The 19,324-nt window shown below is 46.6% G+C and overlaps 1 protein-coding gene across 3 annotated transcripts in view; it reads left to right on the plus strand.

Annotated features, from left to right (window-relative positions):
- The window catches only part of MFSD3 (major facilitator superfamily domain containing 3), a 61,826-nt gene that overhangs the window by 22,563 nt on the left and 19,939 nt on the right, over positions 1-19,324 (plus strand). For all 3 annotated transcript variants that reach the window (XM_073556540.1, XM_073556541.1, XM_073556539.1), the window contains exons 2-3: positions 8,197-9,590; positions 11,408-11,555. In XM_073556540.1, the coding sequence (XP_073412641.1) occupies positions 8,912-9,590; positions 11,408-11,555 (827 nt within the window). In that variant the 5' untranslated portion in view covers positions 8,197-8,911. The remainder of the gene's footprint in view (positions 1-8,196; positions 9,591-11,407; positions 11,556-19,324) is intronic.

Consider the following 19,324-nt stretch of genomic DNA (forward strand, 5'->3'; position numbering starts at 1 on the left):
TATATACTGTCTATAGTGCGCTGTGTATAGTGTATACTGTCTATAGTGCGCTGTGTATACTGTCTATAGTGTGCAGTGTATAGTATATACTGTGTATAGTGTGCTGTGTATAGTGTGTACTGTCTATAGTGTGCTGTGTATACTGTCTATAGTGCGCTGTGTATAGTGTATACTGTCTATAGTGTGCTGTGTATAGTATATACTGTCTATAGTGTGCTGTGTATAGTGTATACTGTCTATAGTGTGCTGTGTATAGTGTGTACTGTCTATAGTGTGCTGTGTATACTGTCTATAGTGTGCTGTGTATAGTATATACTGTCTATAGTGCGCTGTGTATAGTGTATACTGTCTATAGTGTGCTGTGTATAGTATATACTGTCTATAGTGTGCTGTGTATAGTGTGTACTGTCTATAGTGCGCTGTGTATACTGTCTATAGTGTGCTGTGTATACTGTCTATAGTGTGCTGTGTATAGTATATACTGTCTATAGTGTGCTGTGTATAGTATATACTGTCTATAGTGCGCTGTGTATAGTGTGTACTGTCTATAGTGCGCTGTGTATACTGTCTATAGTGTGCTGTGTATACTGTCTATAGTGCGCTGTGTATAGTATATACTGTCTATAGTGTGCTGTGTATAGTGTATACTGTCTATAGTGTGCTGTGTATAGTATATACTGTCTATAGTGTGCTGTGTATAGTATATACTGTCTCTAGTGCGCTGTGTATAGTGTGTACTGTCTATAGTGCGCTGTGTATACTGTCTATAGTGTGCTGTGTATACTGTCTATAGTGTGCTGTGTATAGTATATACTGTCTATAGTGTGCTGTGTATAGTATATACTGTCTATAGTGTGCTGTGTATACTGTCTATAGAGTGCTGTGTATAGTATATACTGTCTATAGTGCGCTGTGTATAGTATATACTGTCTATAGTGTGCTGTGTATAGTGTATACTGTCTATAGTGTGCTGTGTATAGTATATACTGTCTATAGTGTGCTGTGTATAGTGTATACTGTCTATAGTGCGCTGTGTATACTGTCTATAGTGCGCTGTGTATACTGTCTATAGTGCGCTGTGTATACTGTCTATAGTGCGCTGTGTATACTGTCTATAGTGTGCTGTGTATAGTATATACTGTCTATAGTGTGCTGTGTATAGTATATACTGTCTATAGTGTGCTGTGTATAGTATATACTGTCTATAGTGTGCTGTGTATACTGTATATAGTGTGCTGTGTATAGTATATACTGTCTATAGTGCGCTGTGTATAGTATATACTGTCTATAGTGTGCTGTGTATAGTATATACTGTCTATAGTGTGCTGTGTATAGTATATACTGTCTATAGTGCGCTGTGTATAGTGTATACTGTCTATAGTGCGCTGTGTATAGTATATACTGTCTATAGTGTGCTGTGTATAGTATATACTGTCTATAGTGTGCTGTGTATAGTATATACTGTCTATAGTGCGCTGTGTATACTGTCTATAGTGCGCTGTGTATACTGTCTATAGTGCGCTGTGTATACTGTCTATAGTGCGCTGTGTATACTGTCTATAGTGCGCTGTGTATACTGTCTATAGTGCGCTGTGTATAGTATATACTGTCTATAGTGTGCTGTGTATAGTATATACTGTCTATAGTGTGCTGTGTATACTGTCTATAGTGTGCTGTGTATAGTATATACTGTCTATAGTGCGCTGTGTATAGTATATACTGTCTATAGTGTGCTGTGTATAGTATATACTGTCTATAGTGTGCTGTGTATAGTGTATACTGTCTATAGTGCGCTGTGTATAGTATATACTGTCTATAGTGTGCTGTGTATAGTATATACTGTCTATAGTGTGCTGTGTATAGTATATACTGTCTATAGTGTGCTGTGTATACTGTCTATAGTGTGCTGTGTATAGTATATACTGTCTATAGTGTGCTGTGTATAGTATATACTGTCTATAGTGTGCTGTGTATAGTATATACTGTCTATAGTGCGCTGTGTATAGTATATACTGTCTATAGTGTGCTCTGTATAGTATATACTGTCTATAGTGTGCTGTGTATAGTATATACTGTCTATAGTGCGCTGTGTATAGTATATACTGTCTATAGTGTGTTGTGTATAGTATATACTGTCTATAGTGTGCTGTGTATAGTATATACTGTCTATAGTGTGCTGTGTATAGTATATACTGTCTATAGTGCGCTGTGTATAGTGTATACTGTCTATAGTGCGCTGTGTATAGTATATACTGTGTATCGTGCGCTGTATATAGTATGTACTGTTTATAGTGTACTGTGTATAGTGTATACTGTCTATAGTGTGCTGTGTATAGTATATACTGTCTATAGTGTGCTGTGTATAGTATATACTGTCTATAGTGTGCTGTGTATAGTATATACTGTCTATAGTGTGCTGTGTATAGTATATACTGTCTATAGTGCGCTGTGTATAGTATGTACTGTCTATAGTGCGCTGTGTATAGTGTATACTGTCTATAGTGTGCTGTGTATAGTATATACTGTCTATAGTGTGCTGTGTATAGTATATACTGTCTATAGTGTGCTGTGTATAGTATATACTGTCTATAGTGTGCTGTGTATACTGTCTATAGTGTGCTGTGTATAATATATACTGTCTATAGTGCGCTGTGTATAGTATATACTGTCTATAGTGTGCTGTGTATAGTATATACTGTCTATAGTGTGCTGTGTATAGTATATACTGTGTATAGTGCGCTGTGTATAGTATATACTGTCTATAGTGTGCTGTGTATAGTATATACTGTCTATAGTGCGCTGTGTATAGTATATACTGTCTATAGTGCGCTGTGTATAGTATATACTGTCTATAGTGCACTGTGTATAGTATATACTGTCTATAGTGCGCTGTGTATAGTGTATACTGTCTATAGTGTGCTGTGTATAGTATATACTGTCTATAGTGCACTGTGTATAGTATATACTGTCTATAGTGCGCTGTGTATAGTGTATACTGTCTATAGTGCGCTGTGTACATGGACCAGAGCCGAAGACGAATCTCTGGTGCCCATCGGATACAGGGAAATCTCTGTCCCTGCCCTGAAAAATAAGAACATCAAACAGGGCCGGAGCTCAGGAGGAATACTGATCTGGCATAAAGAGGAGCTCCACCAGTACATCAAACCGGTGAAGAGAGGAGGCAGCCACATATGGATCAGGATCAGCAGCTCCATCCTCACCTCTCAGTCTGATGTCTATCTCTGCGCCACCTATATACCACCGCCAGAGTCGCCCTACTTCAATCCAGACTGCTTCGAGATCTTACAAAGAGAAGCCGCCCACTATCAGGGCCTGGGCAAAGTTCTCATCTTTGGAGACCTCAATGCAAGAACAGGGAGAGAAAACGACTTCCTGACCACGGACGGGAACATCTACATATTTGGAGCAGAGAATGACGGCCAAGACTCAGTAGTCACAGAGAGAAACAGCTATGACAGTACAGTCAACAAAAGTGGTAAAAAGCTCCTGACCGTATGCAGAAGTTTAGGACTTCATATTCTTAACGGACGAACCAAAGGAGACTCCTTAGGAAGGTGCACACTAAACTCCCATGTAGGGAGGAGTGTAGTAGATTATGCCATTACAGATATGAACCTGGCAAATGTCAGCGCCTTCATAGTCTCCCCACAAACGCACCTGTCAGACCACAGCCAACTTCTTCTGTACCTGATATCTACAGAGAAACCATCCACTCAAAAGCCACAGCAGAGCGGCCTCTTCACCCGGCCTCCATCCTATAAATGGCACAAAACGTCGACATTAAAGTATAAAGAGGCTCCCAGCAGACCTGAAATACAGCGGATGCTCCACCACTTCTACAACTACGAGTACCAGCCTAACCCAAAGGGAGTGAGTCAAGCTGCAAAAGACCTCAACAATATATTCTATGCAATGGCCAGACTGTCCGACCTTAAAAAAGTCAACTACAAGAGACCAAAAGAAAAACAGATCAATGGATGGTTTGACAGAGAATGTAAAGCCGTACGGAAGACCCTGAGAACAGCCTCAAACAAGAAACACAGAGACCCCAACCACCCGGGTCTGAGGGAAGCCTATGAAACCATACAAAGGCAGTACAAAACCATCCTCAGGAGGAAGAAGCAGAGTTACATCTCCACCAAACTTAACCAACTCCAAGACGCCCTCCAAGACAACTCCTTCTGGGAACTATGGAACCACATGGGCACAAAAGACCAGAAAAACAACATCCATATCCAAAATGGCAACATCTGGCTCCAGTACTTCAGAGACCTCTATAAAGACATTCCAAAGGAAGAACTAAGCCAAGAACAGGTAAACATAATGGCAAAACTAAAAGCAATGGAGGAAAAAGTAAAAAATTTCCAAAACCCCGTGGATGCACCTATTACATTACAGGAAGTAGCAGAGAGAATCTCTTCCATAAGATGTAGAAAAGCCGGTGGCCTGGATGGAATCCTACCAGAAATGCTGAAGTACAGCCCACCAGAAATACAGGCCGCAATGGTTAAACTCTTCAATATTGTGCTAAGTGCCGGCTACTTCCCTCCTACCTGGAATCAAGGCCTCATCACACCCATCCACAAGAATGGGGACAGGTATGACCCAGCCAACTACAGAGGAATATGTGTCAGCAGCAACCTGGGAAAACTGTTCAACAGCATCCTGAACAAGAGGATCCTCAGTTTCCTCACCGAGCACAACGTCCTCAGCAAGAGCCAAGCAGGCTTCATGCCAAACCACCGCACTACTGACCACATCTACACCCTGCACAGCCTCATTCAGAGCCACGTCCACAATACAAAGAACGAGAAGATATACGCCTGTTTCGTGGACTTTAAAAAGGCCTTTGATTCGGTGTGGCACCCAGGCTTATTCCTGAAACTGCTGGAGAGCGGAATAGGAGGAAAGACCTACGATGTTATCAAAAGCTCCTACACCGAGAACCTCTGCAGTGTGAGTGTGAACGGCAGAAGAACGGCTTATTTCCAGCAGAGCCGGGGAGTCAGACAAGGCTGCAGCCTAAGCCCAACGCTCTTCAACATTTACATCAATGAGCTGGCTACCGCTCTGGAATTTTCCACAGCACCAGGTCTCACCCTCCACGACGTGCAGGTGAAATTCCTGCTGTATGCAGATGACTTGCTGCTTCTGTCACCAACCGAGAAAGGCCTCCAAGACAACCTGAAAATCTTAGAGAAATTCAGCTCCACCTGGGCTCTACCGGTCAACCTAAAGAAAACCAACATCATGGTGTTCCAGAAGAGAGAGAGAAAATCAGACCAGCACCCTTCATTTATCCTCAACAACTGCGCCCTTACAGGAACGGACAAATATACCTATCTGGGCCTAGAGATTCACCGATCAGGGAGCTTCAAACAAGCCATAGAGACCCTGAAAGACAAGACATGCAAAACCTTCTATGCCATCCGAAGGAAACTCTACCATCTAAAGCCACCAGTGAGGGTCTGGTTAAAAATCTACGATTCTATCATCGCCCCAATCCTCCTGTATGGCAGCGAAGTCTGGGGTCCTCACACCTACCCAGACTGGTCAAGGTGGGATTCAAGCCCAACAGAAATATTCCACCTGGAATTTTGCAAGCACCTTCTCCAAGTCCATCGGAGCACCTCCAACAGTGCTTGCCGGGCCGAGCTGGGCAGATTCCCTCTACACCTAACGGTTCTAAAGAGGGCACTGTCATTCCGGGCTCACCTACGTAGGAGCAATCCAAGCTCCCATCACCATAAAGCCCTGACACATGTAGGGGAAACAGAAAAACCAGGACCCTCGGAACAGCTCACCCAAACCCAACCTGACCAGAAAACCAATCACAACAACCTGACAAAAGCCGGAATCAGGAAGATGGTAGACGAAGGCCAGGAGAGGTACGTAAGTGACTGGAAGAACGACATCATCAGCTCACAGAAACTGACCATGTACCGGAGTCTACAGAGAGACTACAGACTGGCTCCATACCTGGAGAAACTCCCGGACCCCAAAGACCGCAAGATCCTGAGCCGGTATAGACTCAGTGCCCACAGTCTGGCCATCGAATCCGGCCGACACAGGCAGAGCTACAAGCCCAGGGAGGAAAGACTGTGCCAACACTGTGACCAGGAGGCCCTGGAGGATGAGACCCACTTCCTGCTACACTGCTCCAAGTACTCAGCAGTGAGGGACACTCACTTCAGGAGACTCTCACATCTCTTCCCGGATTTCACCACCATGAAGGAGGAAGAGAAAACATATATCCTGCTGGGGGAAGAAGAGAGAGCAGTGGAGATGGCAGCGCAATATGTGAGCGAATGCCATAGACTGCGAGAAAGAGAACTATGATATGCCATGGACTTCTATGGCACCCACCCTGGATATGCCCCAATCCCCCATCCACCTTCCCTATGCCATGGACTTCTATAGCCTCATCCTGGATCTGCCCCCATCCACCTTCCCTATGCCATGGACTTTTATAGCCCCATCCTGGATCTGCCCCATCCACCTTTCCTACAGCCCCTTCCCAACATCCCTACAGTCCCTATCCCAATTCCCTTCTGTACACCTGCTTTGGCAAAACTAATGTGTATTTAGTCCTGCCAATAAAGCTTCTTTGAATCTTGTATAGTATATACTGTCTATAGTGCGCTGTGTATAGTATATACTGTCTATAGTGCGCTGTGTATAGTATATACTATCTATAGTGCGCTGTGTATACTGTCTATAGTGCCAGTCTCTCCAAAAGCCCAGAACACTTTGCTGAACCCAAGCCCCTAGTTCTATATGAATATCTGGTCCGGAGCCAACCCACTAGGGAGCTAGAATTTTAGCACGGAGACGTGGCAGTAAGTTTATAGAGCAAGGAAAAAGGAACTAGTAATTTTATAGATTTTACTCCAAAAAGAATAGTATACAAAGGAAAAAAAACAAAAAAAGTCCAGTAATTTAAATATATAGTAATATTTATTAAAGGGTATACAACAAAGTGAGGTAGAGTGGGGGACAAAATACCAAAGAAAAGGGCACTACACAGGGGACGACATGGATCACAAAATAATGTGGCAACATGTAATAAAACACTGAATAAATAACTTGTATATATCCAAAATGGACACAGATAATATAGGTGCCACAGATAAGGAAAAAATGATAATAATAATAATTATTTTGCAATCAACAATATCAATATGCAAAAGCTTAAATACCCAGTAGAAAATAAAGTGCCAATATGCAGCAAGGTGGCTAGGGCAAAAGTCCCAAAATTGAGTGAATAGTAAATGAGTAATAATAGCATGAGTACTGCTGACTCAAAGTAACTCAATATATAGCCAACCAGTATTTACCTTGTGTGGGTATAGGAGGAGTCCCCTGGATGCGCCCTGCCCCGACGCGCGTTTCGTCATCTGCCTTCGTCAGGGGCGATAGCAGGTCGCTCCAAAAATCACAGCGGGTGGTATTCGTGACCTTCCTGGCCTGTGATATCAGGGATTTGGGGGATGAAGAAAGTCCTGAGAAGTTAAATCTCTGACAATCCCTGTGATGAGCTTTGATGGGGGCTGATTGACAGACCCAGCACATCCCACAGAGTTTTGTGAGATTCCCAACTTACATGATGTCTCCCCTCGTTTTTCCAGGTGGTAGATATTGTAATTTTTTTTTTTTTTTTAATTGTGATTTTACCTTTTCACCAGGATCAAACAAAAGTTGGATAGCATCATCTATTGGACTGTTATTAAGCTGGAGGAGTTAGAATGGCCGTAATATTTATAGTTCATAATTATTGGATCAATCCAAACCCCAAAATTCATATCTGGACACTGACATTTGCTGGTCTGTGACTCTGTTGTGCAGACACTTCTGCCTGTGGAACGCAGAACTCCTCTGCGTAAACGAATGTCCATTTTGGTATATGGTTCCCAGAGCAGAACTTCCTGTCTTAATTACCTGGCCATTGCAGAGGGTGTCTGCTTCCAAGGATGTTGAAGAGTCATCTCTTTCTCTTTATTTCCCCAGTTTTCATTTAGTTTCTCTCTGCCTAGCTATAGTTACACATGCTCAGTGGTGGTTGTAGAGTTAGCTCTTCCAATTTTCGAGATGTCTTATTGATTTTAATTTTCCTCTATGGCATATACCCGCCACACATCAGTGATGGTTTTGGTGTTTCTGTCCCTTTTCCTCCAGGTCTCCAGTAATCTACAAGATGTGACATAACAGAGGGAATCCGTTGTGTGTCCTGCCGATCCGTGACCAACGTCATATGTCCATCGCTGTATAGCTGATATCCTCTCTATATACCACCTCCGCTCCGTACACCTCGCTGTATACCACCTCCGCTCCGTACACCTCGCTGTATACCACCTCCGCTCCGTACACCTCGCTGTATACCACCTCCGCTCCGTACACCTCGCTGTATACCACCTCCGCTCCGTACACCTCGCTGTATACCACCTCCGCTCCGTACACCTCGCTGTATACCACCTCCGCTCCGTACACCTCGCTGTATACCACCTCCGCTCCGTACACATCGCTGTATACCACCTCCGCTCCGTACACCTCGCTGTATACCACCTCCGCTCCGTACACCTCGCTGTATACCACCTCCGCTCCGTACACCTCGCTGTATACCACCTCCGCTCCGTACACCTCGCTGTATACCACCTCCGCTCCGTACACCTCGCTGTATACCACCTCCGCTCCGTACACCTCGCTGTATACCACCTCCTCTCCGTACACCTCGCTGTATACCACCTCCGCTCCGTACACCTCGCTGTATACCACCTCCGCTCCGTACACCCCGCTGTATACCACCTCCGCGCCGTACACGCCGCTATATATCTTGACCGCTCGGTACACCTTTCTATTCACCACGTCCGCTCTGCACACCCCGCTATACACCATGTCCGGTCCGTACCTCACGCTGGGGGTCCTTTACCTGGTACAAGGCTTTCCCTATGGTCTTCAGTCTGGTCTGCTCCCGGTTCTGCTTCGCACTCAGGGACTGTCACTGTCGCACATCGGCCTGACTCGGGTCCTGTACCTGCCATGGCTCCTGAAGTTTCTTTGGTCGCCTCTGGTGGATGGGCTGTGGCATCGTCAGACTTGGCTTGTGCTGAGTACTGGGGGTCTGTGCCTTTGTTGTGCCCTGTGCTCGGTGTTGCCCCTCCAGGGTGCGTTCACCACTCTGGCCTGGCTGCTCCTCCTCATGCATGTACTGTCCTCCATGCAGGACGTGGCACTAGATGCGGTGACAGTAGCTGTCCTGAACCAGGACCAGCTGGGTCTAGGTAACTCCATCCAAGTAGTGGCCTACAAGCTGGGCTCAGTGCTGGCCGGAGGGGGCGCACTCACCGTGCTCAGTAGCCTGGGCTGGAGAGGGGTCTTCCTGCTGCTCTCGGGCGGGTACCTTATGGCGGTGCTCTGTGCGCAATGGTCAGAAGCCCTTAAAGGAGGGGATTCCAGATATCAAGGAAACCAGAAGACGTCTTGTAAACTGAGGCTGATGGACATCATGGACAGAGTCTTCAGCGCTCCAGGGACTGTGTGGACCATGGTCTATGTGGTGATCTACAAGCTGGGTGAGGGCTGCAAAAATCTACGCCTGTTGGGAGACGATTTCTTTCACTTGTTTTTACTTCATTCTCATTGTCCCCAATGTATAATCTCCGCTCTGTCCCCCCATACCCTGGTATATAGCATACAGCCCCCCATACCCTGGTATATAGCATACAGCTCCCGATTCCCTGGTGTACAGTATCTGGCCCCTCGCCCCCTTCCCCAGTGTATAGCCTCCGCTCTGTCCCCCCATACCCCGGTGTATAACCTCTGGCCCATCACCCCCCCCCCTGGTGTACAGTATCTGGCCCCTCGCCTCCTCTCCCCAGTGTATAGCCTCCGCTCTGTCCCCCCCATACCCCGATGTATAACCTCTGGCCCCTCACCCCCTGGTGTACAGTATCTGGCCCCTCGCCTCCTTCCCCAGTGTATAGCCTCCGCTCTGTCCCCCCATACTCCGGTGTATAACCTCTGGCCCATCACCCCCTTGGTGTACAGTATCTGGACCCTCGCCTCCTCTCCCCAGTGTATAGCCTCCGCTCTGTCCCCCCATACTCCGGTGTATAACCTCTGGCCCCTCACCCCCTGGTGTACAGTATCTGGCCCCTCGCCTCCTTCCCCAGTGTATAGCCTCCGCTCTGTCCCCCCATACTCCGGTGTATAACCTCTGGCCCATCACCCCCTTGGTGTACAGTATCTGGCCCCTCGCCTCCTTCCCCAGTGTATAGCCTCCGCTCTGTCCCCCCATACTCCGGTGGATAACCTCTTGCCCATCACCCCCTTGGTGTACAGTATCTGGCCCCTCGCCTCCTTCCCCAGTGTATAGCCTCCACTCTGTCCCCCCATACCCCGGTGGATAACCTCTTGCCCATCACCCCCTTGGTGTACAGTATCTGGCCCCTCGCCTCCTTCCCCAGTGTATACCCTCCGCTCTGTCCCCCCCCCATACCCCGGTGTATAACCTCTGGCCCATCACCCCCTGGTGTACAGTATCTGGCCCCTCGCCTCCGCTCTGTCCCCCCATACCCCGGTGTATAACCTCTGGCCCATCACCCCCTGGTGTATGACATCTGGTCCCGTTGCCCTCCGCAGTATGACCTCCGGCCCACCACTGTATAACCTCCGGCCACTTGTCCTCGGTGTATAAGCCCCCATACCCCTGCCCCCTCCATGCCATCTGCCTCTACTACCATGTGACGGGGCGGCCGGTGGTGCAGAGCCCCCCTGATACCAGCGTGGTCCTGTAATAAGAGCCCCGGGGTAACATGTCCGTCCATGACATTTCCGCCTCCTGAACCTTCCCAATCACCTGTCACTGATATTATTGATAAGTGGAAAGAATTGCAGCAACTTACCACGAAGTGGAGACGCCGTAATGTTAGAGCCGGGGGCCGAGTGCTGAGGAGCAGAAATGTCACCCCCGCTCTGCTGACCCCATAACTGCAGAGTACAGACCTCCTCTGGTATCAGCCCAAACACTGCGCCCCTGCCGAGAGCTGCAGCCGTACATCACCAGGCACAATTCCATCAGGCAGATGGAGAGGTGTAAAGCACCACCACTGGACTCTGGAGGAGATGTGTTCTGTAGAGGGGGGCACAAACTTTTTATATATATATATATATATATATATATATATATATATTGTGTTTGCGTCTATAAAACACAAGATCGTCTACTACACTGGTGTTAACAGAGGACATCACGGATCAGGGACCGAGTTACTCTATGTAAAGTGAGATCTGTGCCTGGAGAGGATCCCCAGCTGTGAGACCATCAGAGGTGACATGATGGAAGTTGTACTTGTGTGACCCTCAGACATGCAGGCTGCTCTTCTTGCAGGTGAGCAGGGCTCCCTCTCCATGGTCCCCCTGTTACTCTTGGATCAGGGCGTCTCTCCGGCTGAGTTGGGATTTTGGAGCGGGATTCTCTCCTTGGGGTTTTCCATTGCTGGATCTGCCAGTGGCGGTGCCATCCTGAGGAAGGGCAGGTAAGTGGCTGAGACCTTAGGGTTAGACGGTATATAACCCTATAGGGCCGGGACGGGCAATTAATTTTCCCAAGGTGCCACATGAGAAACTGGCACTGCTGTGGAGGGCCGAACCAATCGGCTGAACTTAAAGGGGCGGTCTGAAACCAAGGGTGAATTTCATATTAAATGTATATCTATTCAGTGTAATAATCTAATCTTGTTTTCTAATATACTTCAATGAAAAATTCCCTAACGTACCCTCTACATTTTGTTTGAGCTTCACCAGTGCATGCTGGGATACTCGAATTAGCCATCATCAGGGGGCAGAAGCTGCAGTCACTAAAGCAGACTCGGCGGGCGCTGTGATATTGGCGGGCGCTGTGACACCGGTGTGTTATGAGTTCATTTTCCCCTTCACCATTGAGGTCTGATGAACTCCCTCTTCTGGTGAAGGAAGGTAGTGAGGCTGATTACCAAGCACCTGAGCTGGGAGAGGATGACTGGGCGACGGGGATCTCTGACTGGATATAAGGCAGCCGACGCCCTTCTGCCTCGCTGGTGATTTCTCTGTGGAATTCTAGGAGACCAGTCTGATTCCTGCTCCTCAAAAGCTAAGTTTTCTGCTTTGCCTTTTTGCATTTGTGTTTTGGTTTTAGTTTGCCTTGCTTTTCTGGATTCTGCCATTCCCTGCTGGGGTGAGCTGAATTCCTTTTTGTCGGTTTGCTCTGTCTTCAGAAAATACCTGAGTACTGACATAGTCTTTTTGAAGCCTAGCGTCTTCAGGGCCTGTTTTTCCCTGTCAGTCCGTTGGCTCTTATTTTGATAGGGTTTTTTGCGGATTGCAGACAGCAGCTTTCCTATCCTGTCCTATCTAGTTAGCTTGGGCCCCATCATTTGCTCAGTCTGTCTTTCTATCTGTGTTAGTGTTTTTTCTTCTTGCTTCACCGTCATTATATGTTGGGGGCTGCCTATTGCTTTGGGGTCTGCTCTGGGGCAGTTTAGATTTCCCTTTCTGTCTTTAGGCTAGGCAGTTCTCCGGCTGTGATCGAGGGGTCTAGGGCACCTTAGGAACCCCCCCACGGCTACTGCTAGTTGTTGATAGGTTCAGGGGTCTGCAATCCGATAGCTGCCAACTTCTCTGGTTTTCTGGACTTAGCTAGCATTTCTGTTTTTGCCTCCTACGGTGACTCATTCATAACAGAATCACCAGCCATACCGCAGATCCTAGGGTACTCAATAGCAGGAAAGAATTGTAAAAAAAAAAAAAAAAAAAAAGTGTGTATATTTTTTCCTCTATATCTCTGAGGCCGTAGGGGGAATTTTTTTTTCTCTCAATGGAGATAAAGCAATTGTCTGATCATGTGGAGCAGCTCGCTGGGGAATTTCCGCCTATCTTGCTCATTCACATGCTGCTGAACCAAAGATCCCTACTCCTGATGTGTTTTCTGGGGATCGGTCTAAATTTTTGAATTTTAAGAATAATTGTAAATTATTTCTTGCCTTGAAGCCTAACTCGTCAGGGAGCTCCGCGCAGCAGGTTAAAATTGTCATCTCTTTGCTGCGTGGCGATCCCCAGGATTGGGCGTTTTCTTTGAAACCTGATGATCCTAGTCTGACTAATGTGAACGCATTTTTTCAAGCCTTGGGGTTGTTGTATGACGAACCTAATGCTATTGATCAGGCTGAAAAGACCCTGCTGGCATTGAGCCAGGGTCGAGATTCTGCAGAATTGTACTGTCAAAAATTCCGAAAGTGGGCGGTCCTTACTGCCTGGAATGATAATGCCTTGGCAGCTCTCTTTTGGAAGGGTTTGTCAGAAGCCGTAAAAGATACTATGGTGGGATTTCCTGTTCCCTCTGGTCTTGACGATTCTATGTCATTAGCCATTCAGGTTGATCGGCGTTTACGTGAACGCAGGACTGCACGAGAGGTGTGGCCACCTGTTGAACGAATGTCTGAACCTATGCAATGTGATAGAGTTTTGTCCAGGGAGCAACGTCGGGAGTTCAGAAGGCGTAATAAGTTGTGTTTTTTTTTTTTTGTGGAGATGCCTCGCATATTATTTCTGTCTGTCCTAAACGAGAGAAACGTTTTGCACACACGTTTTCTGTGGGTGGTGTTCAACCTAAGTTTCTTCTGGCAATTACTCTGATCTGCTCCCTGTCCACATTTTCCGCCAAGGCTTTTGTGGATTCAGGAGCAGCTCTGAACCTAATGGACTTGGATTTTGCTAAACGTTGTGGATTTCCTATGACACCTCTGCGGACACCTATCCCTTTGAGGGGGATTGATGCTACTCCTTTGGCGAAAAATAAACCTCAGTTTTGGACCCAGGTGGTAATGCGGGTCGCCTCGGACCACCAAGAAAATTGCAGATTTTTGGTGTTGCATAATTTGCATGATACCATTGTTCTGGGGTTTCCCTGGTTGCAAATTCATAATCCAGTTTTGGATTGGAAATCTGTGTCTGTGGTGAGTTGGGGTTGTCGGTGTGCCTTTAGTGAGGCTCCGGTGTTTTCCACCTCTCCCCAGTCACATGATGTTCCTGACTATTTGGCGGACTTTTATGATGTATTTAGTGAGAATGAGTCTGCGTCTTTGCCTCCCCATAGGAGTTATGACTGTGCAATTGAACTGAGCCCGGGGTGTAAATTTCCCAAGGGTCGGCTCTTCAATTTATCTGTACCCGAGCACGAGGCTATGCGGTCCTATATTAAGGAGGCGTTGGAGAAGGGTCATATTAGACCATCCTCGTCACCATTAGGTGCTGGGTTTTTTTTCGTGGCCAAAAAGGATGGTTCATTAAGGCCTTGTATTGATTATCGTGCCCTCAACAAAATTACTGTTAAATATCAGTATCCGTTACCCCTGATTTCGGATCTATTCTCCAGAGTTAAAGGTGCTTGCTGGTTTACCAAGCTTGACCTCAGGGGGGCGTATAATCTTATCCGCATTAAGCAGGGGGATGAATGGAAGACGGCGTTTAATACTCCGGAGGGACATTTTGAGTACCTGGTGATGCCTTTTGGGTTCACTAATGCCCCTTCTGTCTTCCAGTGCTTCATGAACGACATTTTCCGAGACTTTGTGGATAAATTTTTGATTATCTATCTGGATGATATTTTGATCTTCTCCAAGGATTGGGATTCTCATGTGGAACATGTTCGGACGGTGTTCCGGATCTTGAGGGAGAATTCCCTGTATGTCAAAGGATCGAAATGCCTTTTTGGGGTACAGAGGATTTCATTTTTGGGATTTATTTTGTCTCCGTCAACTATTGAAATTGATCCGGCCAAGGTACAGGCCATTTATGATTGGGTTCAGCCCACTTCTTTGAAGGCCCTCCAGAAGTGTTTGGGTTTTGCTAATTTTTATCGGAAATTTATAGCAAAATTTTCTAGTATTGCCAAGCCATTGACTGATCTGACTAAGAAGGGTGCTGATGTGTTGAATTGGTCTCCGGAGGCTGTTTCTTCCTTTCAGGAGCTGAAGCGAAGATTCACTTCTGCCCCGGTTTTGCGGCAACCTGATGTCTCACTCCCGTTCCAGGTAGAGGTGGACGCTTCTGAGATTGGTGCAGGAGCTGTTTTGTCCCAAAAGGATGCTGTAACATCTAAAATGAATCCCTGTGCTTTCTTTTCCCGAAAGTTCTCCCCATCTGAACGTAACTATGATGTGGGGAATCGGGAACTGTTGGCCATGAAATGGGCATTTGAGGAGTGGAGACATTGGTTGGAGGGAGCTAAACCTCAAGTCGTGGTCCTCACTGACCACAAGAATTTGATTTACCTGGAGTCGGACAAACGCTTGAACCCTAGACAGGCTAGATGGGCCTTGTTTTTTACACGTTTTGATTTTGTGGTCTCTTTTCTTCCTGGCACTAAGAATGTCAAGGCTGACGCTCTTTCTAGGAGCTTCTTTGCTGATTCTCCTGTGGTGACCAAGCCTGCTACCATCTTAGGTGAAGGAGTAGTTCTTTCTGCCATCTCACCCGATTTGAGACGTGCTCTGGAAGAGTTCCAGGAGGACAAACCTGAGAGTTGTAGCAAGTGGAAAGTTGTATGTTCCTGACCAGTGGAAGAAGAGTGATGTCTGAAGTTCATTGCTCTGCATTGGCTGGTCATCCAGGTATTTTTGGTACTAGAGATCTGGTGAGTCGGTCTTTTTGGTGGCCCGCCTTGTCTCGTGATGTCAGGAATTTTGTGCAGTCCTGTGGGACTTGCTCCCGATCTAAACCTTGTTCTCGCTCTAGTGGGTTGTTGATGCCTTTGCTGGTCCCCAGGAGGCCATGGACCCATATTTCAATGGATTTCATCTCTGATATGCCTGTCTCTCAGAGAATGACTGTTATTTGGGTGATTTGTGATAGGTTCTCTAAGATGGTTCATCTTGTACCACTCCCTAAGTTGCCATCTTCTTCTGAGTTGGTGCCCCTGTTTTTGCAACAGGTGGTTCGCTTGCACGGGATTCCTGAGAACATTGTATCTGACAGAGGAGTTCAGTTTGTGTCTAGATTTTGGAGGACTTTCTGTTCCAAGCTGGGAATTCAGTTGTCCTTCTCCTCTGCGTTTCACCCTCAGACCAATGGGCAGATGGAGAGAACAAATCAGATCTTGGAGTCGTATTTGAGATGTTTTATTTCCGCTGATCAGGATGATTGGGTTTCATTTTTGCCCTTAGCCGAATTTGCTTTAAATAATAGAGCTAGTTCTGCCACTTTGATGTCACCTTTTTTTTTTTTTTTTTTTTTTTTTTTGTAACTTTGGGTTTCATCCTCGATTTTTCTTCAGGGTAGATGGAGCCTTCTGCCTGCCCAGGTGTTGACACTGTGATGGAGAGAATGCACCTGATCTGGGACCAAGTGGTTGATAAGTTATCTCGCTCCCAGGAAAAGGCCCAGCGGTTTTCCAACCGGCATAGGACCGTTGGTCCCCAGTTTAAGGTGGGTGATATGGTTTGGTTATCAAAAAATATCGCTATGAAGGTGGCTTCTCCTAAGTTTAAGCCTAGATTTATTGGGCCTTACAAGATTTTGGAGATTATTAATCCGGTCTCTTTTCGGTTGGCTCTTCCTGTCACATTTAAAATCCATAATGTGTTTCATAAGTCCTTGTTGAAGAGGTTTGTTGAACCAGTTGCTCCTGGGGTGGCACCTCCGGACCCTGTATTGGTTGAAGGTAACATGGAATATGAGGTAGAGAAGATACTGGATTCCCATCTGGCTAGACGGAGACTCCAGTATTTGGTTAAGTGGAAGGGTTATGGTCAGGAGGATAATTCCTGGGTCTCTGCCTCTGATATTCATGCCAAAAGATTGGTGCGTGCCTTTCATCGGGCTCACCCTGATCGCCCTGGTGGCTTGGATGAGGGTTCGGTGACCCCTCCTCAAGGGGGAGGTACTGTTGTGAGTTCATTTTCCCCTTCACCATTGAGGTCTGATGAACTCCCTCTTCTGGTGAAGGAAGGTATTGAGGCTGATTATCAAGCACCTGAGCTGGGGGAGGATGACTGGGCGACGGTGATCTCTGACTGGATATAAGGCAGCCGACGCCCTTCTGCCTCGCTGGTGATTTCTCTGTGGAATTCTAGGAGACCAGTCTGATTCCTGCTCCTCAAAAGCTAAGTTTTCTGCTTTGCCTTTTTGCATTTGTGTTTTGGTTTTAGTTTTCCTTGCTTTTCTGGATTCTGCCATTCCCTGCTGGGGTGAGCTGAATTCCTTTTTGTCGGTTTGCTCTGTCTTCAGAAAATACCTGAGTACTGACATAGTCTTTTTGAAGCCTAGCGTCTTCAGGGCCTGTTTTTCCCTGTCAGTCCGTTGGCTCTTATTTTGATAGGGTTTTTCGCGGATTGCAGACAGCAGCTTTCCTATCCTGTCCTGTCTAGTTAGCTTGGGCCCCATCATTTGCTCAGTCTATCTTTCTATCTGTGTTAGTGTTTTTTCTTCTTGCTTCACCGTCATTATATGTTGGGGGCTGCCTATTGCTTTGGGGTCTGCTCTGGGGCAGTTTAGATTTCCCTTTCTGTCTTTAGGCTAGGCAGTTCTCCGGCTGTGATCAAGGGGTCTAGGGCATCGTAGGAACCCCCCACGGCTATTGCTAGTTGTTGTTGATAGGTTCAGGGGTCTGCAATCCGATAGCTGCCAACTTCTCTGGTTTTCTGGACTTAGCTAGCATTTCTGTTTTTGCCTCCTACGGTGACTCATTCATAACACCGGTGGGTGCTGTGACATTGTGTTCGGCTAGTCCTGCTCACCTGATGATGTGTCGTTCGTAAAGTGTGATGTATACTCAGTATGAGATTCTTATGCTATATTCCTTTGAATGCACAGTGACAGTGCGCTCCCTGTGCTATATTCCTTTGAATGCACAGTGACAGTGCGCTCACTTGCTGGCTCTAAGGAGAAGAGATGACCCGGCAGGGGCCAGTCCAGTCTCTGAAACAGAGGATGCTTCTTTTCATGGTGGGGAAAGCAGCTGTGGCAGTGACATCAGCCTTTACCCCCTGATGATGTCCCGTGTGAGTACCCCAAAATGCACTGGGATGCTCAAAGAAATGTCATTGGAAGTTTAAAAAACCCACAAGCAGACAGGAAGTTAGAGTAGAGCGGGAATGGTAGAAATGTTTTAATTGAAATATACTGTGTTCCAAATTATTATGCAAAACGAGTTTCGGAGTGATAAGGTTAGAATGTTTTTGTCCTTTACACTCATTGCTGGTGATGTGTGTCAGGGCTCTTTATATCACTGAGAGCAATTGCAGAGACCTGTGCACATTAGTTTGGCCGATGTGTCCAAATAAAGGCAAGACTACTGAAGAAGGCTGTTCCACATTATTAAGCAGCCGACATTTTTTGCCAGAATGGGAAAGAAAAAGGATGTGTCGGCTGCTGAGAAGCCACAAATTGTGGAGTATTTAGGTCAAGGCATGACTTCAATCAACACTGCCAAGACCCTTCATCGTGATCATCGCACAATCAAGAAGTATGTAACTGATTCCCAGCACACACGTGTGCGGCTGATAAGGAAAAATTGAGGACTCTTTCCAACAGGTAATTGCGTCAGGTTAAAAGAGCAGCTGCAAAAATGCCTTGTCCTAGCAGCAGACAAGTTTTTGAAGCTGCTGGTGCCTCCAACGTCCCCCCGAACAACAAGACGCAGGGTCCTTCAGAGGTTTGCAGCTGTGTGTAAGCCGTCCTGTCGACCACCTCTATCCACTGCACACAAGCAGAAACGGCTCCAGTGGGCCAAACGAGACATGAAGACCGATGAGTGCCGTGCAACGCTCGATGGTCCAGATGGATGGAGTGGAGGATGGCTGGTTGATGGACACCCCATGAAAACACGGCTACGGCGCCAACAAGGAAGAGATGGAGTAATGTTTTGGGCTGGAATCATGGGGAGAGAGATTGTCGGCCCCTTTAGGGTCCCTGAAGCAGTAAAGATGAACTCCATAATCTATGTGGAGTTTCTAGAACAGCACTTCCTGCCATGGTTCAAGAGGAAGAGCCGTGCTTTCCGCAGCAAGATCATTGTCATGCCTGATAATGCGCCGTCTCATGCTGCAAATAACACATCTGCATCTCTGGCTGCTATGGGCATAAAAGAGGAGAAACTTCTGGTGTGGCCACCATCTTCCCCTGACCTCAACCCCATTGAGAACCTCTGGAGCATCATCACAAGGACCGTCTATGATGGCGGGAGGCAGCTCACATCTAAGCAACAGCTCTGGGAGGGAATTCTGTCCACAGGCAAAACAACTGAAGCACAAACCGTCCAAAAACTGACAAA

This window comes from Dendrobates tinctorius, unplaced genomic scaffold, assembly GCF_039654945.1.
Source record: "Dendrobates tinctorius isolate UK_male_01 unplaced genomic scaffold, ASM3965494v1 ptg000235l, whole genome shotgun sequence".
In the NCBI taxonomy this organism is placed as follows: Eukaryota; Metazoa; Chordata; class Amphibia; order Anura; family Dendrobatidae; genus Dendrobates; species Dendrobates tinctorius.